The 22,559-nt window shown below is 38.4% G+C and overlaps 1 protein-coding gene across 3 annotated transcripts in view; it reads right to left on the minus strand.

Annotated features, from left to right (window-relative positions):
* Positions 1-22,559, minus strand: part of clip1b (CAP-GLY domain containing linker protein 1b) — a 42,385-nt gene that overhangs the window by 6,429 nt on the left and 13,397 nt on the right. For all 3 annotated transcript variants that reach the window (XM_042394767.1, XM_042394768.1, XM_042394766.1), the window contains 6 exons: positions 22,292-22,349; positions 22,104-22,201; positions 13,790-13,864; positions 7,785-7,891; positions 2,572-2,617; positions 2,321-2,364 (listed from right to left, as the gene is read on the minus strand). In XM_042394767.1, coding sequence (XP_042250701.1) covers positions 2,321-2,364; positions 2,572-2,617; positions 7,785-7,891; positions 13,790-13,864; positions 22,104-22,201; positions 22,292-22,349 — 428 coding nt within the window. The remainder of the gene's footprint in view (positions 1-2,320; positions 2,365-2,571; positions 2,618-7,784; positions 7,892-13,789; positions 13,865-22,103; positions 22,202-22,291; positions 22,350-22,559) is intronic.

The raw sequence follows: 22,559 nt of genomic DNA on the forward strand, positions 1-22,559 counted from the left end.
TCCTGTTTGTTTTTCCTCTTTTCAACCTGAGAACACTCTCTCCCTCCACATCTATTATTTCTGCTCTAATTGTACATCACCTCTTCATTTCCCTCCGGCCAACGGCCACGAAGCCGCCGGCTCGTCTTCACGTCCCCTCTCTCTTTGCTTCTGTCGCTTCCGTCTTACATCTCACACACGTCTTTTGATCCTCGACCGTCATCTCTCCTCAGCCGTCTGTCATCCGCACTTTATTAAGTATTCACTCTCAACTTCAGCGGCAGCTGTGCGGAAGTGTTCAGACGTATTAATCCTCTGATTACTGAGCTGAGAGACGTCTGTTCTCACTGGCAGAACTCGCAGGTACAGACAGGAAATCAAAGGTTCAGAGCTTCTTTTGTTCCCAGACTTAGAAAAGGATAAAAATACTTAATAAGTCTGACTGTTTGTTGTGTTTATTGTGTAATTGTTTATATATTTTGTTACACCAATGTCCCCATTTCTGTCTAAATTATCACCTTTTTGTACCACATCCAGTTACACTAATTATAAAAAAAAGAAGGAAAGAAAGAAAACCACATTTAAAAATTTAGTTTTAACAACTGGAATACTGTTAATTATATGCAAGTAGGGCTGCAACTAACGATTCATTTCATTATCGATTAAACCCATGATTATTTTCTCCATTTTATCTACAGAACAACAGAGGTTTGCAAACTGTGAGTGCTCTAAAAACAACAGGAAGTTAGTTTATTATAGTTTGGTTGTTGATTTAGCCGTTTATCAGCAGTTGGAGCTGCAGCAGCGGCTGTGACTCAGCTCAGAGAGACAATCAAGCTACTTGATTAAACTAAAACACTTAACGCTCCACGTCTGCAATTTGCATCAAAATGTATACTCCTCGTCAGGGTCGTAATCCAGTTAACTCTGAACACACAGACACCATAAACACATTTCTAGATGCAGGATGATTTACACGTCACGAGGATATTAATATCTTCATCAGGAATAAATGTCCATAAATCCACTCCAGAACTTCCTGAGAATCATCTCATTTTTAAACCTGCATTATCGGACTTTTTGTCCACTTGTTTCCAACAGAAACAACTAGTGAATACTGACATATCGTCACCTTTTGAGTTGATATGTTGAACTTGTTAACAAACAGTTGTTTATTTCCACATCCAGCAGTTACGGAGCAACATTATCATTCATTTGGAGTCGTGTTTCTGTCCACCTGGTGAATGTAAGTCCAATATTCACTCTCTTTTAGCTCTGTTTTTGCTCTCTACCAACTCCTGAGGGAAATATCTGGCTCTTTAGCTGCTAAATGCTCCACTATGTTCACCAGCTAGTCTACTTTCTCTGTAAACAGATGCCTGCTGCGACCCAAAACGACGCTATGAGAGCGCTGAGAGTGAATCAGAACAGTAAAGTTGCAGCCGGACAGATAAACAATGAGCTGAAACTCACTATAAAGCTCCGTAAAGCCGAGAGGAGCTGCAGAGTCTCTGATAATTCACGTTACACGCTGACAGCTCATTCAGCTACTTTCAGTGTTCCTCAGGATCAAAGTAATCCAGTGAAAGCTGTTTGTACATCCGTAGGTACATTGCCAAATGCAAGTGCTAATAGCTAGTTCTGCATACTTTTAATGGTGCCAATTTGCTAAAATAACAAAAACACATGTAGTCTCAATCTTTTCAGACTTGGAAAGCCTCTGGTCTATAAATAAATAGCAATAAAACAGTCTGTAGTCATTTCCCTCAGACCTAATGGATGCATTTATATTGCTTGTTTTATCCGACCATCAGTCAAAAACTCAAAGATATTCAGTTTACTTTCATATATCATGAAGAGAAGCCTGAAATCCTCACAATTCAGAAACTAGAACCAGAGATTGTTTAGCATTTTTGCTTTAAAAAAATGACTAAAATGATGAATCAAATACCAAAATAGATGATAGCTGATTAATTTTCTGTCAATCAATTAATGGTCTAATCATTACAGCTCTAACTGCAACATGCAGCCTTCACACATAAAAGTGGATTTTAATGTATTTTACGTTCTGTCGTTTACTTTTTGCACTATCACATCAACACAACACTGACTCTCCTGTTGGGATCTAAGATGATGAATTAAATCACACAAGTAAGAAGATATTTTACATAAAAATAATGTTTTGAGTCTGTAAAACTAAACTTTAAAACTTGACATTAAAGTAAAGATGCAATGAAGAGGAAAAGATGATTTGTTATATGATTAAATCAAAGCTAGAGTACATCAGTACATGTTAAAAAGAGCATATAAGTGAATATAAGGAACATATTTAGTGTCTTACCTGGTTTTCATGTCTGGCTGTTGACTGTTAAAGTCCTCATTGTGCTGAGAGACAAACAGACACAAATATAGAGGCATTTAAATAGAAGCTAAACCCGTCTGAGCTTTAAGACTTCAGTCACAGCAGGAAGTCAATCCTCACTGTGCCGAAAGGCATTAATCAAATCACCATTTGTGGCTTAACAAAGCCCTGATCTATAACAGGATGAAGGTAATCATTTACATAATATGAAAGTGGGAAAAAATCAATACCTCCTCAAGATGCTGAGACTTCTGGGAGGCCAGCTTCAGCTCCTCACTGAAAAAACAGAAAGAAAAGATAAGAGAGAATCCAGACCAGTTAAGTCTTTGTGATATCATGATCATGTCTACATACTTAAATCTGGTGTGGTGCCAGATGTTAACTGTGTTCACATCTGTTAAAGGAGATTTATCATGGAGAATCCCAGCTCTATATTTATATTCTGGGGCTCTACTGGAATATCTTTGCATGATTTACAGTTAAAAACTCCTTATTTATTTTATACTGGCCCTTTATGCAGCCCCTCAGTTCAGCTTCTGTCTGAAACAGGCTGTTTTAGTTCCTGTCTCTTTAAGACCCGCCTCCTAATGAGCCCACTCTGTTCTGATTGGTCAGCTTCAGGAAGCTTCCGGAGGCTACGTAAACAAACTTTAGTAGCAGGATTTCACTTCTTTTTCTCATACTTTGCTCAAAATATAAACTTCTCAAATACATCTGTACCTTAGCAACAACCTTAGCAACAACAGCAACAGAATGAACGGCCGTTTGTGGGCATGTGCAAACAATCTGATGTAATCACCTGGTGGAAGTAGACGTAACTTTGCAAACAAAGTGTTCAGAGCAAGTTGAAGCCCTGACTTTGAGCTTGCAGGGAGCATTTTTACAGACGTTCACATCAAGTTTTGGAACTTTGACCATGTTTAACATATAGATCCGACATTATAAGAGTATAAAAATTACAGAAAATCACAAAAAACATGTTATGTCTCCCGCAAAGGGGACATATCATTCTTTTTCTGCTTTTCCTCAGCTTGTCCTTGTCGCACATGTCCATAAATGGCTGTCTGTTTTGTATCCTTGGTTGCTAAGGTTGTTGCTAAGGTTTTTTCATGTGTTGTTTGCATTGTTCACTCTCATATTTCGGATCGGACTTCGGCTCAAACATGAACAGATGGATTTGAGAAGATGTTTTGGGTAATGAAGGAGAAAAAGTAGCTTGTTTTATGGTTTGTTGATGTGAGTGAAAGTCAGTGGCAAGCTGACCAATCAGAACAGAGTGGGCTCATCAGGAGGCGGGCCTTAAAGAGACAGGAGCTAAAACAGCCTGTTACAGACAGAGGCTGAACTGAGGGGCTGCATAAAGGGCCAGTATAAGATAAATAAGGAGTTTTTAACTGAAAATCATGCAAAGATATTCCAGTAGAGCCCCAGAATATAAATATAAACCTGTAAATGTGGAGGATACGTCCCCTTAAAGAAATCAGCCAAATGGTTGAACATTTCAGACTACAAGCTGATTCAACCTTAATGGCAAATTGATCTACAGCACTGAAATCACTGTCAGCACTGTAATCTACAGTCTAATTCTCATCATTCAAAAAGCCATCTGTTGGTCTCGCTGCAGCTTACCCTCCTATTTTAAACATCTTAAAGGATTTGATGAGTGTAAAACCCAAAGTGGTCTACATACAGCATGCATACAGTACATCCATGGATGGAAAATGCCGTGAAGATATTATACAGCTGATACTGTAATCTGTGGATGTGATTCAGACAGTAGCAGACACAGTGTCGTCCGTGGAATTTATGAATCTGGATATTTTCGGATGCTGGAACCAAATGATTTGAAGGAGTTTATCTCCATGTGGGTCATTCTTAGGATTTGTGTCAAAGGAAGAACTATGAGGCCATGTGTGACTAATAGCTCAGTCTGAGGACCATCTGGGTGAAATATTTAGCTTCATGCTGTATAATTACATTTAGCATGCCTCTTTAGCATCCTCCACTCCAACAACAGGGAGGAGGCTCACTTAAAGGGGAAGTACACAATAAAAATATAGTTCTGCCATATTCTCTGAATGAAACTTCACTGCAGTCTCAGACTTCCTTTAGCTAGTTTTACACATGAAATTGTTTCTTTCTCTATATTGCTGCAGGTTTATGATCCATGTTCCACCAAACAGAACTAAATAAAATGTTTTTACACCCATACACATGAAACAAATGAAAAGAAATCTTAAAGCTGTATTAATCAGGTTTTTTTGGCCACTTTGGGCCTGAACTTGGATACGAGTTGGGATCAGAGAGAATACATTATCACACATTAAATGCACTTTTTCATTATGTGTTTTGTGTCCAAACTTTTGACTGGTAGTGCAGCTGGTTGTGTTAGAGGCTGCGACAATAATATATCATTTGTCAGAATTTTTAAACTTTCAAATATCAATATCGGCCTCATAAATTCTGTATCTGTCGGACTTTAGAGCATCATATGGACTTGAGGCAGGTTTTGTGTTGTTTTAATATCATTATCAGAACTCGGGTATCGTAGCGGCCCTCACTAATTTTATTTATTTGTAAATAAAGACGCTTGAAATACAGTAAAATAAAGGATATACTGCAGCAAACAATTAAGTCAGGAACATGTTTTCAATGTTAACTGCCAGCTTTAAAGGACCAGTGTTCAAGATTTAGTGACATCTAGTGGTGAGGTTGCAGATTGCAGCCAACTGAATACCCCACCCCTCCCCCTTTAAGCATGTAGGAGAACCTACGGTGGCCATGAAACTCGTGAAAAATACGAAAGACCATCTCTAGAGTCAGTTTTTGGTTTGTCCTTTCTGAGCTACTGTAGAAACATGGCGGCCTTCGTGGAAGACGACCTGCTCCCTCTGTAGATATAAATGACTCATTCTAAGGTAACAAAAACATAACAGTTCTTATTTTCGGGTGATTATACACTAATTAAAACATACTTATGAATACTATATTCCATTTCTTCTGCTAGATGCCACTAAATTCCACACGCTGCACCTTTAACAGACAAAACCATCAGGATTTGACAAACAGTAGCAACAAAAACACAAACACAGAGAAGCACGTCTAAGCTGCGGTGAGTACAGCTGTTTCTTTCAGACGCCACAAAGCCACATTGATTCCACACAAACACACACACACAGTTTAACACAGAGACATACACACACACACACTCTGATGTCATAGCCAGGCGGTCCTAGGAGGAGAGACGGAGCTATTACATAACAGCAGCAGACTGAGGAAGGACGTGCTTAAGAGAGGATGGAGGAAGACATTGTTGGGACGAGACAGGATGGAGGTGAAGGTTGGTGGGAAATAAGATCTAACCGACTCATGTATGTCATCATGAGAGGTATTAAACATCAACCCTCCATGTAGAAACGTTACATTTTATAGGATTAATTTGCCCGTAGAAAACACAAAGAAGCAGACAAATCGCTGCTCCTGCAGGAGGATGAAGCAGCTTTTGTTTCACCATGAGAATTCGTTGACATTTACGTCTCCGTCCGCTGCTCCTCCTACAGGAAGCTACATATTGATGACTATAACACAGCCAATTAAATACATTAAGAGCTCTGACGACACAGCGCAGGGCTCTGATGACTCAGGAGGGGGTTGTGTGGAAAGATAATGTAAAGACTCAAACACACACGTGCAAAGACACCACATATTTCCACACACACACACACACACACACACACACAGAGTCTATAAATAGACCTCGACGTCAGGCTGGAGATCCACCACAAACACAACAGAGCGAGATGAAAACATGAATATTTTTACCCTGCATCAAAAACTGTTTCAGATCTGAAGCAATCCATCACAGATCTGCTGCTAAAATATAGTTTTTATGAAAGATGGAGACTAGAAGCCATGAAAGTATCTTTATCATGATTACCGCTGTAGTTTTTCATGGTTTTTTCCTATCACTTCATGCTTCCATTCATTTTCATTTATTTTGACAGTATGGAAATCAATTATCAAACTCTCCAGTTATTCAATCCACTATTGCGTAAGTGTAGCCGGTGAACGCCTCTTGAAATTTTGCAGATCAGAGTCAGCGGAAGGTCTCGATGTTTGAAATACAGATAAACAGAAAACCAACCTGTTTATATAGATGAGAGGAACAAATAAGCAAGTAGAACACACACACACACACACACACACACACGCACACACGCACGCACGCACACACACACACACACACACACACACACACACACATGCACACACGCACGCACACACACACACACACGCACACACGCACACACACACACACACGCACACACACGCGCACCCGCAAGGACCTGTCAACGTTACAATATGAAGTATCCTGATGTAACTGACAAAAATAATGCAGACTTAATGTTCACTGTGATATAACGTAGTTCAAAACAGTCATAAGGACATTTCAACAAGTGTAAATGAATGTAGAGCTGCAACGATTTTGATTATTGAATAATCGTTCCTGTAATTTTTCAAGCAAAAAAGGTCAAATATCTGTTATCAGCTTCTCAAATATGAGGATTTGTTGCTTTTATTTGTCAGATGTGACAGTAAATTAAAAATCTTGAAACTGAAGACATCATCCCAGCCTCTGAGAAGCTGTGAACGGCATTTTTTCACAATTTTTTAAAACATTTGACAGACTAAATGATTAACGGATGATGAAAATAATCATTTGTTGCAGCTTTATATTAATGTACAGTATTTGTCAGCCATTATAGGTACATTATAGTGTGTAATAAAGCATTTATCAAATGTTTATACACTGATTATATATTGTAAACACAGAGACTTGCAGTAAAGTGTTGTCAGCCCATTAAAAAAGTCTTAAATCTATAATGTGCATTTGAAAACTGTCGACAAAAAAGACAGATGCACAAGTTGTGGTTCAGGATCTAAAACTTGCACACACTGTGGTTTGTAAATGTTTACATGGATGCCACAATACCCGGGAGGCTTTTTGTTTTTTTTCCACCGTGATTACGGGTATTGTGCTCCGCTCCACCATCATATCCATAATCACTCTCAATCACATCCTCTGGCTAATTATGGGCTTTATACAACAATTTATACCATATTTAGTAGTGTGGACATCTCTGTGGAGCGTTACAGCCGGAGCCGCCTTAATGACACACTTGACGTTTCTGTGTCAGACCAATAAAGGCGTTTTTTTAACATTTATTCTGTCTAAAAGCAATTAAATGCAGCCACATTTGCACACAATCCTCTCTCTGTGTTGAATTAGATCTCGGCCTTTTAGTCGACGTCAATGTAGCCCCCCACCCCCCCCAACCCCCACCCCCAGGACAAACCAGTTTATTGAACTAGGCTGACTGGGGTCACCTTCAGAGAAGACAGAAAACAGGAAAAAAACACATCTGTTATCACGAACACTTACATTTCCTTGCAGAGGACTCCGATACGCTGGTTTTCTGAGCTGCTGCGCTCCTTCGACAGACTGAGCTCCTCCTGGTATTTGGAGTTCTGCTGTTTCAAAGCCTCCAGCTGGACCAGAATAGAAACAATAAAGAGTGAAAGGAGAAAAAAAAAAAAAGGGGTCAGAAATAATAGAGCTGCAGCGATTTGTCGACAGGCTGAAAATTAATCAGCAACTGTTTTGATTTTGAAAGTCATTTTTATGTAAAAATCCAAACAAATAATCTCTTTTTTTTTTAAAGCTTTTCCTCGTCTTCCTTTTTAAACTGCTGGTTGGACAAAACAAGACATTTGATGACTCACGTTTAGCTCTAGGGAACAGTGATGGGCATTTATCTTTTTAACCATTTTGTGATGTCATAATAAGCCAAATGATTCATCAAGAAAATAATCAGCAGGTTAATTGATTGTGAAAATAATCGTTAGCTGCAAATAAAACTGTCGTGACGTAAAAACCTTCTCATCAAACAGTCTGCAGGATGTAAACTGAAAACACAGATTGAAGCTCACATGAATGTAAACTTCTTTTGGGTTCATCATATTTCTTTTTTCTATTCTACACACAATAAACTAGAGCTGCAGCTAATACATATATTCATTATCAATGAGTCTGCCGATTGTTTTCTAGATGAAGTGGTTCAGTCGACTGAATGTTGGTCAGTAAAATACAGAAATGATGCACATCACAGTTTACCAGGACACACGTTGATATACTTTAATGTCTCGTTTTGTCTGAAACCCAAAAAGATTCAGTTTAATATCAGAGGAAACAACAAATATTTCACATTTTAGAAGCTGGAACCAGTAAATTCTCTCTTAAACTTTATTTAAATGATCAAATCGAGCATCAACAATATCTGTCAATTGAATAACTGATTAATTAACTAACTGTTTCAGCTCTAATGCAACAATGACTGATGGAAAAATGTGACCAAACAGGATATTCTTCTGTTTTTTGTCTTTTGGATGTGTGTGTTTGTTAGTTTTTGTTATATTTTTGTTATTATAAAGATTTAAATGGGAAAAAAAAGCATTTGCATCCCAGTAAAAGTTACTCTTTAACAAGAGTAATTCTGGGTCAAACCACAGGTAATACTTAAAAATATACATCCCCTTGATGTTCGTCATGACTCAGCAGATGGCAGTATGAGGTTAAAACCATGTGAAACTAAAAATACCCCCCCCCCCCCACCCCCCCAGAGACATCAGCTCCTCCAACTTCACCTCAGGCAAACTTTTTGTTCTCATTCATGCAGGAAGTCTGAGATCCCAAAAAAAAAACAAAAAAACGTGCAGAAATCATTTCTAACTGCTTTTAAAAACACGTGCAGCTCCGAGATCTCAGCAGCTTTAAAATAGCGTTAATCAATAATTAATCAGGACCGACGAGCATGACTTTTAAAAATCAATGCCTTCGCTGAAACTCAGGTATATAAATAAAAAACAACCTGTGTAACGGTTCACACTGTCTGACGTCTGCAGGATGTTTCTGTTTGCACTCGAACACCTCGTCAAGTGTGTCATCCGCTGTGTTTTCACTCCGTTTCTGCAGCCTTGCATGTGAGTTTCTGACTTTTTAAAACCTCCGAGACGCACGCAAACACATACGACATACACGTGCAAACATGCAAACATGCAGAATGTATGCGCTGGTTCACACGCACAGACGCAAAATCTGACATCAACACTGAGAGAAGCACTATTTCATAAGAGCTAATTAGAGCAAGTGGAGCAGGAGAAAGACTCATCAGCCACAGTGTATCACCTCTTTCTCCCTGCAGAGACGCTGAAACGCTTTTTATTGGCAGGTTTTCCTCTCACAGGAGCAAAAAACCATTCCTACCTGGTAGTGAGGCGAGTAGATGTTGTTGGAGTAACCCTGATGCAGAGCGGCTATGTCCATACCTACACAGCTCACCTGCTAAACAAGAGCAGTGTTGTTGCTATGCCAGCACTGTGTCTCTCTCTCCCTCCCTCTATCTATAACATGCACACAGACCAACACGAGGCTGGGCATCAATAAACCATCAGCTCTGATCCCCTGCTGTGCACATCTGCGAGAGGGAAATGGAGAGCGTGTCGCCTCAGCAGCCTCTCTCTCTCTCTCTCTCTCTCTCTCTCTCTCTCTCTCTCTCTCTCTCTGTCACACAGTCAGGTTAAAGAAGCCAAGCACTTCCATTATGTAAGGCAGAATCAGCTCCTCCCAGACTCACCCCCGCCTCCCTGCTGCTCGCAATCTTGTTTCCTCGCTCTACGACACCGTATGTACACACACACACACACACACACACACACACACACACACACACACACACACACACACACACACACACACACACTGAAAGCTTTTCATTCACAATGTTTAGCAGGAATCACAGAAGCAGACGAAGCTTTGCTGTCTGATAAAACAGCCAGTTATTCCTCCTCTTCTCTCCTTTACTGTTGGTGCTTTCATTACTGTTTAATCTGTCAATAATTTTCTCAATTAATCGTTTGGTAAAACATCAGAAAATCTCAAACATTCAAACTGCTTCTTCTAGCTGATCATTAATCCAAAACCCAAATATATTAACGATTATTTTCATTATGGATGAATCTATCGGTTATTTTCTCCATTAATCCGTTAGTCGTACAGTCAAACAGTCACAGAGGATTAAAGAAACCAGAAAATATTCACATTTGTGAAGCTGGAATCAGAATTTGGGGCTTTTTTTGCGTAATGCTTACACACTCTTCAGGTCAAAATTGACACATTTTTACATTAAAGATCAGTAAAAACACCTTTTAGCATGAAATTTTTATCACTTTTTCCTAAAGTGACCCAGAATATTAAAAAAAGGAAATATTTCTGCACACCCTGGTAGCCTATTGGTGATGATGCATGCAATATTCCCCATCTCTCTGTATAATAAAGGCATAAAACACCCAAAAATATATTTAAAAACCAAAAAAAAACCCAGAACTATTCCAACTTCTTTTTATTTTTGTGTAACTGATACACATTTTTATATTGTATAAAGTGTTTCAGGTAAAATCTGACACATATTTATTCAAAATTGAAAAATGTTGAATTCTTCACATTTAATAAAACGCTGATATCTGTTATGTTCTCCTGTTTTATGGAACACATAATATATTGTGATTGTTAATGTTTTTTTCTCCATAAACAAAAAGTGTAAAAAAAACCCCTGAAGAATATTCTCTCTGCTCTCTGAAAGCTTCATTAAAGATTAATCATCAGTTTATTAATGACTGATGAGGTGTTAATGAATGAAAAACAGATTTGTGGTCTGCTCATCATCATAAACTGTCAATCATCATCTCGATTGATTGATTAGTCATTTGGTCCATAAAATGCCTCAGATCACGTCCTCAAACGTAAAGATATTCAGTTTACTGTCATAAAGGATTAAAGGAAACAGAAAATATTCACATTTAAGAAGCTGGAATCAGAGAATTTTGACTTTTTTTCTTTAAAAATGACTAAAATGATGAATCCATTCTCCAAATAGTTGCCAATTAATTTAATAGTTGGCAACTAATTGTTTAATTGACTAATCGTTGAAGCTCCAATAGAAACTAATTATGAGAGGATACTGTGAAGACTCAGAATATGAACAATATCGAAGAGCAAAAATGATTTAAACAACCAATTAACTACCAATTGTTGCTGATTCATCAACTAATCAATTGTTAAACGTTTTCAGCTCCAACAGATGTTGACGAGGCCAAACTCAAGTCAACCGTCCTTTAACTGAAGCGATGTTCTGTCCAGCCAGGCATCATCAAACACACACACACACACACACACACACACACACACACACACACACTCTGACATGTGCAGGATTACATCACAACTTACAGTAACATGGCTGAGCGGAGAGAAGAAGCAGATGTAAGAGCGTCAGCGCTGAGAATAAATGATCTACGACTCGTCTGTTTGCCTCCACAGAGACTCAATTCCTCATTTCTCTGCTGCTGCTGCTGCTGCTGTAGTTACGACAACATTGTTTTAAACATTTAATGTTGACGTTTCACTAATCCTTTCTGCTTTCTCGCTGCACGTGTAATTTAAAAATATTCTGAGTAACCTTTAAATACCGTGGGTCAGATTTTGCAGATGTGACGCATTCTGCCCCGAAACACATGTGCTGTATTTATAACAGCACGGCTGAGCTCACGGTTTGCATGATATTTGAGCAAAGTGCAACCTCTCGCCTCGTTGTATTTACATTTAAAGGACACGTTCACAAAATCCCTTCAAGATGTACTTTTAATGTAAGTAATGGGAGACAAAATCAAAAAAAAGAAGCCTCGTTTTGTGCAAATGTATTTTATATCAGTTTTACTGGAAAATTCTTTGCGTCTGAAGGCGTAAACGACATTTTTCTGTCTTTTATTAAGATACCTGAAATTTAAGTGTGCATTTAGTTTCCCACAAACATGTAGAAAAGGTAGCTGGAGGAGTCGAATATATTAATGATCAAACCTCACAAACAAGCAGCTTCTTTCATCAGGTTGAGCAGTCATCATGTGTGTAATCAAATTACTATTTACACACTAGTTATGGATACTGCACGGGAGAAATTAAAGGATTTATGGGAAATTTCTTCTCTCAAAGTTTCCAACGGTAATAATGTAAGAAATTCCTCCTTATATTATGTGCATGAAAAAGCTTCATGGAATAAGAAACACAAATACTATCAAACAAAAAGCATGTTAATGTTCTGTCTGCATCTCCCGCTCTAATCTCCGATCCATTTCTCTCTCCGTCATGGGACCGAGCATCTGGAGGATGCAGGAAGTCAGAGCGACCTCGCAGAGAGGAGGTGAATAAGTGAACGAGAGGCTACCAGAGAGCCGAATGAACGGCTGCAGCTGGACCGCAGTTAGACGAACTGAGTGTGAAACGATAAAATATCGAGTTACAGATGGTGGTGAGAGACGCGGAGGCTGTGAAGGAAGAGAAAACAGAGAGAGAGAGAGATGTCTTGCAGTATTTCATGCGTGGCTGATTCAATGCCGCGATGACAGCAGGGACTCGCAGGGTCACATGCAGTCAGCGTGGGAATCCTGATATGAATACGCAATAAAAACCCTGAAGGCCACAAATGTTAAACTTCTGTATGAGCGTGTGTGTGAATCACTTCACACACACACACATACATGTGTACATAAATCTGTTGGATTTCTCCACATGGAGCTGCAATAAGAGACTTAAAACTCTGCATTTAAAGAGCTTGAAGTGTCTTTCCAAAACCAGAAATACACGAAGAAGAGTGTCAGGACTGGATTAAATAATGTGTTTACAGTGTTTCCCCTTGCAATTTTTTTCAGGCCTGGTGGTACGCACTGATAAAACCCTAAAGGGACGAGGCATGCAGGATGGTGTATTCGTGCGGTCGGCTTCGGTCAGGTGGCGCAGCAGGCAGTCTGCAATTTATATTTGCATTCCAATTTTTGTTTGCTCGGTATATTCAAGACTTAAAACAAAGTGGTCACCAGGAGAGGATGTATTTTTCTGTATTTCTGCTTGACTCCAGAGTTTTGCAGAAAAATGTTGATATATTTGTCCGTCACCGACGTTAGAGCTTTTTCTCTTTTTAGGCGATGGCACGCTCACGTTAGCTAACCTGCATCTCATATGCATACATGCTCTGCAGTAATTTAAAGGGACTCTGATGGCAGTGGCACTCGCATCACATCAAGAGTTTCCCAGGAAACGACACAGACGTTGACTCACGTTTCAGGGGAAACACTGAAATTTATCTACAACTTGTTACTTTCAAGCTAAGTAGCATTTCATGAGCTAACTGCATTAGCTTGTGGGTTTACAGGTTATGTTAAAAGCAACACAACTGAGGAATAAACTGTAATTTAATGATGATAAAATGGCAACTTTGTGGGTATTGAGTTGTAGATAAATGTTTCCCCACATGTTTCCTACCAGGACTTCCTGCTCACCTGTGTCTCCAGTGCTTTATTCTCATTGGTCAGCTGCTCCAGCGACTGCGCCGTCCTCTCTGACTTTTCAGTCGCCTGGAAAACATCAACGGACAAACACATTAATAACTTTCAGCTTCATGTTGTATGTTATGTATATACACTGCAGCACATACACACATATGATTTATTACATAACAAGCTTTTTCCCCCCTCGAGAACACAAAACAACCGTTCTGTTATCTGGAGAAAGATTTATGTTTTATTATTGTCGGATCTCGACGTAACACGCTGTCCAAACACAATTATGTATTTTCAGCTTCATGAGTTATTTCTCATTGTCATGAAATCATTATTTAAGGATCACAGGAAAACCAAACACGCTACTCCGATATCATGAAATACTTTTTCTAATGATGACAAGAGAACAAAGCGTGAGAAATTGTTCATGTATTCCTCTCTGGTCTTGTGTGTGATGTCGGTTTTGATCTTATAAATTATCTCCTGCCTTAAGGCTTTTTGTTCTTTTGCTATTATTCTGTACATGCACAGACAAAAACCCACTTTGTTTTTATCATATTTTAGTATGTACGTCTACTGCAGTGGTTCGGTTCATTGTGAGAAGGTCGTGAGCATTTGGGTCGACTTTGTTTATGCAGTGAAGTTCTGGTTTTACTTGAAAACTGAAAACAACTTAATGTGCAGAACTGCAGCTGTTGTATTGCTCTACTCTTTGTATTTGTTTACATGTTCTGCTGTTAAAACTGTCTATAAATCTTGAATATGATGTAACTGAGCTTTTAATGTTTTCTGCTTTACTTTTCTTATTTGCTCTCTCGCTGCAACGTTTCTTATTTTTTTTATTGATCTTCAAGCTTAAATTGTACTCCAGTTATTTTAGTTTTAATGGTTTTTGTGATGGGCCAGTGGTGGTTAGCTCTGTCTCCTCACAGCAGGAAGGTTGTGGGTTTGAATCCACTGACAGGCAGAACGGATGGATGGAAATAAACTGAGTGGGTGTTAATTTGGTCAATGTTTGGACGTGATCTGTAGTCGAAGGGAAATTCTGAATCCTGAGGCTAAACCAGTTGGGAACCACTGGTCTACTGAGTCTTATCCAGTTGCCAGTTCTAGTTTAGTATCTCTATTGCAAGAGGCAAATAAACTGACTCCTGAATCATCCCATAACAACCAACAAATTAATTATATCAATGAGTAGCATTAATTTAAAGGAGCATTAACTGATGTTTTTGGCCACTTGGGGGCAGCGGAAACAAGCTGTAAACAGAAAACTGACATATCGTCATCTTCTAAGGTTGATATGTTGAACTTGTTAGCAAACAGTTGCTTATTTCCACATCCAGCAGTTACAGAGCAACATTATCATTCATTTGGAGTCGTGTTTCTGTCCACCTGGTGAATAAAAGTCCAATATTCACTCTCTTTTAGCTCTGTTTTTGTTCTCCACCATCTCCTGAGGGAAATATCTGGCTCTTTAGCTGCTAAATGCTCCACTATGTTCACCAGCTAGTCTACAGCTAACTGTGTCTGTTTGCCGTTTGGTGCTGAGCAGGTAGTGTACAGTGGCTTTTTTAGAGCTTTTTCTCTGAAAACAGCTGCCTGTTGCGGCTAAAAACGACGCTGTGAGAGCGCTGAGAGTGAACCAGAACAGTAAAGTTGCAGCTGGACAGATAAACAATGAGCTGAAACTCACTATAACTGCAGAGTCGAGTCATTTGTCTGTAGATTTGTCACTACTTAGCCACCACTTTTACATTCCACATAGTAATTTCATCTGTCCTTAATATAAAAATATCAATTAGAGCAGCTTTAATCAAATAGCACAATTAAAGAATATCATACACACAATCTTTTAAAATCAACACTCATTGTATCGAGGCACCAAAACAATAAAATAACTCAAGTTAAGAATGAAGTCAAAAGGGAAAACAGTAGCACTAAAATAAAAAGAGTATTCCATTAATAGACCAGAAAGATCAGAGTTCATTATGAATCTTTGGCTAAAATAGGAAAGATCCTCACGATTCTTCAGCTGTGTCACTTCTGCATCCATCTGTAATAAGTTCAATGAAGTGAGAGCAGTGGTTTTTAGTGAAAGAGAGAGAAAACACTCGCTTATAACCGTGAACTGTAATTTCTACCAAGGAAATATAAAAGCAAGTTGGTGGAGCGAACTCTGTGCTTTCACTGCTGTTGCAGTTTAGTGGTTGAAGTCCACTCTCTTTCTGTTGTTTACTGCTCCATTTAGACGTCTGACATGTGCAAAAACAGTCCGCTAGAAATATAAGAGCATAAATACTAAATGAGCAGAAACACAGTGTTCCTGTAGCTTCAGAAACACCACTGAATATGTCTTATGGTTCACAGCGGAGGCACGTACGAATTAATCAGCAAGGTAAAGTTACATGTTCACTGTCAACAAAATGAAGCCTGACAGATTAATCATCCCGGCTGACACATCTCCTCTCAGTACAGCTCATTGCAGATATTTCGGTATCAGCGTATGTGTCAGCTGATAAATGACAAGATATTGAAGTGCAGAAATGCCAAAGATATGTTTAGAAACAGTGTCAGTATTCTGTAGTTCGTCCACCAGAGAGTAGTGACGAGTTTGTTTTTCTACTGTAAAACATTATGGGTTTATATAAAGACAATATATCATTACACAATGTTTGAAACTCTCAAATATATACAATACTGTGCAAAAGTTTTAGGCACTTTAGATGTTTAGATTCTTATCCGTAATAAAATAACATCAGGGAGGCGTCTAATCGGTCTCAAATGTATTCTGCAGCATGACAACGAGCCCAAACATGCAACCAGAGTCATAAAGAACCATCTAGTCCTGCTACAGATGGTTTGGCCCCCACAGAGTCCTGATCCCAACATCGTGGAGTCAGTCTGGGATTAACATGAAGAGACAGAAGAACTTCTCCAAGATGCAGGAACAACCGACCTGCTGAGTACCTGAAACACTGAGGAGAACTGCTGCTGTTTTAAAGGCGAAGCTGCTCACAGCAAAGTTTCTGCTGTTTGCTGCACTTTGTATTAATTTAACTGCATCCTCACTGCCTCAAAACCTTTACACAGCACCGTATGTGTGTATAAGTATATATCAGCCTCAGTCGGGCTATAAAACAAAATGAGTTTTTGTGTCTGACCCACTGTGTGCATCATTAAAGTTAGTGGTTGTTTCGGCCACTTGGGAGCAGTGCAACAAGTTTTTTTTTTCGCACAACACTGACATATTATCACCTTATAAAGCTGTGAAAAACAAGTTAGCGCACATTACTGCTTATTTACACATCCAGCAGACATTAGGAGTCGTGTTTTTCTGGTCACCTGCCGAGCTCTGTTTTACTTTCCACCGACTCCTGAGAAAAATATCTCTTTAGCTGCTAAATGCTCCACTATGTTCACCAGCTATCTGCTAATTTTATCCGTGTGTTTGGTGCTGGGCAGGTAGTTGGTTTATCAGAGCTCTGGGCCGTAAACCCTTTCTGCAGTAACAGCTTTGAGCCAATGTCTGCCTTATTTTACATACATATATCTATTTAATGCTTAATAACTCCTCATGTAAACCTCACAGAACCATGATTAACAGCTTCAACTGAAGAAGACACTTACACTGTTAAATGTATGAACATCAATTACTGAATTAATTAATCTCCATGAAAATACAGGACAGTGAATATACTATATTCTTCTAAGAAAACAAAACTGCACTTCTGCTACTCATCTGCTAAAACAATAAATTACTACGAGAATTATAAAACTCTTAAAATTTCATATTTCCTGGTTGCAACACTTCACATCCACAAATGCACCAAATTTCAGGTTGATATGTAAAAGTACTAAAGTTTTACAGGTCAATTATTAAGCAGTGTGCTGTTTCACATCATTTCTCTACTATCAACTATCTAATTAGCCATAAAATACAGATATAAAATGGTTATAATTTGACTTTAAAACCTTAAACACACCACATACTTTTATGTTTCCATATGTTCTTTATATTACTGTAATTAATGGATGAATCTCTTTTCCATGCGGTGCTTTCTGATGGTGACCAGCAGCCACAGAAAATAGACTTTTCAAAACCGTAAAGCTTGAATGAAAAGAAGACGAGCAGCCAGCTCTCTGCATAGACTTATTGAACCCAAACAGGAGCGAGTAATGTGTGCATGTGTGTGTTAGTAATGTTTCATATTAGCCTGAGGGCATAGCTCCAGTGGGAGAGCTTCAGTAAGTCTGAATGAAAGCACACTGGAAAAGAGAAGATTAAAATAAGAGAGGAATTATTAAAGGAAAGGCTACTTTAAAAGGCCAAATTATTTAGTTGTGACATTTTCAAGATAACTATTTTTCCATTTCCTTTCAAGAATACCACCAATCATTCGGTGGAAACTGTTGACAGCCAGAGGCAGACTGAGCTATCTTGGCGGGAATCAGTAAATGCCAACACACTGATTTGTCATCCTCATATGGTGTTTTTTTCGACTGTTAGCTGCAAAGAGAGCCGTGACTTTAACTCTACTGAGACACTGAAGAATGAGGAACATCAGGCTTTTTTCTGTGTGCGCAGTGTAAACACAACAATAAGGAGCCTGGTTACACAAGATGATGACATGTAAGATAACAACTACTACTACTGTATGTGCAGAGGTGGAAGAAATACTTCAAGCCCTTTAATGAAGTAAAAGTAACAATACAACAATGTAAAAATACTCCATTACAAGTCCTGCATGAAAAACCCTACTTCAGTAAAAGTACACAAGTATTATGAGCTTGATGTAGTTAAAATTGCAGTAAAAGTACATAAGTATTATGAGCTTGATGTAGTTAAAATTGCAGTAAAAGTACATAAGTATTATGAGCTTGATGTAGTTAAAGTATTGCAGTAAAAGTACATAAGTATTATGAGCTTGATGTAGTTAAAGTATTACAGTAAAAGTACATAAGTATTATGATCTTGATGTAGTTAAAATTGCAGTAAAAGTACATAAGTATTATGAGCTTGATGTAGTTAAAGTATTGCAGTAAAAGTACATAAGTATTATGAGCTTGATGTAGTTAAAGTATTGCAGTAAAAGTACATAAGTATTATGAGCTTGATGTAGTTAAAGTATTGCAGTAAAAGTACATAAGTATTATGAGCTTGATGTAGTTAAAGTATTGCAGTAAAAGTACATTAGTATTATGAGCTTGATGTAGTTAAAGTATTGCAGTAAAAGTACATAAGTATTATGAGCTTGATGTAGTTAAAGTATTGCAGTAAAAGTACATAAGTATTATGAGCTTGATGTAGTTAAAGTATTACAGTAAAAGTACATAAGTATTATGAGCTTGATGTAGTTAAAGTATTGCAGTAAAAGTACATAAGTATTATGAGCTTGATGTAGTTAAAGTATTGCAGTAAAAGTACATAAGTATTATGAGCTTGATGTAGTTAAAGTATTGCAGTAAAAGTAGTGGTTTGGTCCCTCTGACTGATATATTATTATATATGACATCATTAGATTATTAATAGTGAAGCATCAGTGTTAGAGCAGCATGTTACTGTTGTAGCTGCTGGAGGTGGAGCTAGTTTACACTACTTTATATACAGTTAGCTAGTTTAGTCCAGTGGTTCCCAACCTAGGGGTCGGGGCCCCTCCAAAGGGTCAGCAGATAAATCTGAGGGGTCGTGAGATGATTAATGGGAGAGGAAAGAAGAAAAAACAAAGTTCTGATACACAAATTTATATTCTTTTTTTTAAAACTTTTCTCTAATGTTTGCTTTTTTGTGAAATTTCACTTTACAAATTGTGCAGTTTTCAGGCCTCAAATTGTTATTTAAATGAAACCATGTGAGAAGTTTAGAGGGGAAATGTCTCTACTGGATCTGCTGACATCTGAAACATGACACTGCGTTTTCATACAGGGGTCACAAGCCAAAATGGTTGAGAAATACTGGTTTAATCCCTAAAAATGCATTGTACTTTGTAATCTCATCATCATATCAAAAATCCATTTTTGTAATTTTGTAACATTAGTGATCCGTGTTATTTTGGAACGGAGAAGGTAGAATTCAGCACCTGGACCGAGTACAGCGTGAACATGCTGGAGTTATCACGTAGTTAATCTTATAAAAAGTGTTTGCATCTTGGATTTAACAACAGTCAGTGTTGCAAGACAAAGCTGAATTATTGCATAAATACTTAAAGGAGATGTTCAAAATTTTAAAGTCTGTCTTAAATCCAGGACGCTGCAGCTCGTCTTTTAACAGGAACATGCAAGCCAGAGCATATTTCCCCTGTACTGGCTTCCCTCCACTGGCTCCCAGTACGTTTTATTTTATTGTTTGCCTATAAATCATTGAATGGACTAACTCCAACCTACCTCTCTGACCTCTTACAACCACACATCCCATCAAAGTCACTAAAGTCTGCTGAACAGTCGCTTTTGGTTGTGCAACGATGAAGGTTGAAGCACAGAGGGGTGATCGAGCCCCCAAACTCTGGAACCAGTTGCCTCTGCATGTTAGACTGGTCCCCACTCTGCCTGTTTTTAAATCCTGTCTGAACCCATAAGAACCCATGGTGACACAGGTGTCACAAACCCTTTCAGTGTTCTGGAAAAATCCTTCTACAGCTTTATCCTTGATTTTAACTCATGAAGTCCCAAAGTGACGTCTGCTGAACATCCTGGTGCAGTCATGTGACAATGTGTGAATCTGTGTACCAATGACATCACTTCCAAAATGGCGGTGTGCCTGGTCAGCAAATGTGACAGAACTAGCTAATGTTAAAAAGCTTGTTTTTTGTTACTAAAAGGTAAATTTCAACCCATTTAACAATTCTGATGCTTTAATAAGACGTCCTGTATTACATTTAACCTGTTCTGACCACATTTCTTGAACAGATTGATATAAAACAAGTTATGACATATATGTTACATTACAGATCTTTGACACTGAAGGTAGATTTCAAAAAAAAAAATCAGAAATGTGTTCCTTATGGTCCATTTAGTCTGTGTTATATTCCCCATAGTTTTCCTTTAAGGGGAAATGGGTTCTTATGGGTTAAAACTCATTTTTATTCCTTTGCTCAGTGTGTTAAAACCAAGAAATGTCTCTTTGTCTGTTAAACCGGTCTTTGTGTCTTAATTGTGTTTCTGATGGTGTTTGTTATCATGATTGAATACAGCACTTTGGTCAACTGTTGTTGTTTTTAAATGTGCTTTGATTTGATTTAAATGAATAGTCAGTGATTCTGCTCGCTGTAATCAATCAAATCAAATGGATATCTTACAAAGTTACAGTCTTTTTAGTATCAAATTTCCTCTTTTTATTACTATCCTTCCACCTCAGCTCACCAGGGAAACACAGAGTCTGTAACTCTGGGTGATATCCTCTTAATGTGTCTGAAACCTCATATAAGCATCAAAAACACTACTGTGGATTTTGTCTCCTATTACTTACACTGAAAGCACATTAGGAGGGAACATTTTAATAGCCGGTATTAGCAGGAGGGATGATTACAGTGAGGAAAAACCTCTTTTAGTGTTCATACGGGCACCTGACAGACATGAAAAAATCGCGTAGCTATCCTTTAATACCCATCATCCAGAGACTAACGTTAGCGGAGTTGAGCAGCACTAAACGCGACGCACATTGCAGCACCTCACAAAAATTCATGCGACTCTAGTGAGGCGGAAAATAACTCTGTTCTATTTCTGTTTCATTTCTGAAGCTCTGCACCCCCCTGCTGTGTTTTGGATAACGATGGTGCAACAGAGAGGCTCCTCTACGCTGCTGGAGACAGAACGTCTCTAATAAAAACACAGCGGAGCGCTCTTGTTTTTTTTTAATCCCCTCACTCCAGAACACAGACACCGACATCTGTTCTTACAAAGAAACGTTTAACTAGTTTAGTTTAGTCAGTAAACGACATTTTGACTTCATTATTCTCATGCAGGAAGAAGACTGTAAGATGCTTCTAAATGAAGGCACTTTTCTCTGTTTTTTTTTCCTGTTGGTCAAATATTAACCCTCATTAAGATCATTTAGCCTGAATATAATGCCAAGCTTTTTAAATATTCAGTCAAGAATAGGTTAAGAATCAAATTGTGTCATCAAGAATTGGAATTTAATCAAATTGTGAGTCCCATCCCTGCTACAACTGTCAAATAAACACAGTGGAGAAAAAGTATAAAGTTGCATGAATCGGAAATACTCAAGTAAAGTATAAGTACCTCAAAACTGCACTGAAGTACAGTACTTGAGTGAATATACTCAGTTACTTTCCCACACCGGCTGCGTGTGTAATCCTACCTGTATTAACTGGGCTTTCAGCTCTTTCTCTCGGCTCTCGCTCTCCTCTTTCAGGGTTTGATGCTCTTTCTTCGACTGCTCCACACTCTGATCCAGTTCTGACGGACAACATCGATTACTCATCTCGACACAGAAAAAAACAGATTTCACACCGAGCGAAGAGACGGTTTTAAGACGCATCTGATTACCTTGCATGTTCTTTGCCGTCTTCCTGTTCTCCTCCTCGGTTATCTCCAGCTTTTGCCTCTGTGAAAAGGAGAAAACATCGGCTTGACTTCGAGCTAATGACTCGCATAGTAACTTTTTTTTTTTTTTTTTTACCTTGAGCTAAATGGGGAGTAATGACTAGCTCCAGACAACATGCGAGATTTGTGGATAAAATGCCTCGCTTAATGAGGCCGTTTTCACGATGCCCACGAGCAAAACCTCACATTTAAAAAAAAAAAAAAAAGAAAC

Source organism: Thunnus maccoyii, chromosome 19 (genome assembly GCF_910596095.1).
Source record: "Thunnus maccoyii chromosome 19, fThuMac1.1, whole genome shotgun sequence".
Taxonomy (NCBI): domain Eukaryota; kingdom Metazoa; phylum Chordata; class Actinopteri; order Scombriformes; family Scombridae; genus Thunnus; species Thunnus maccoyii.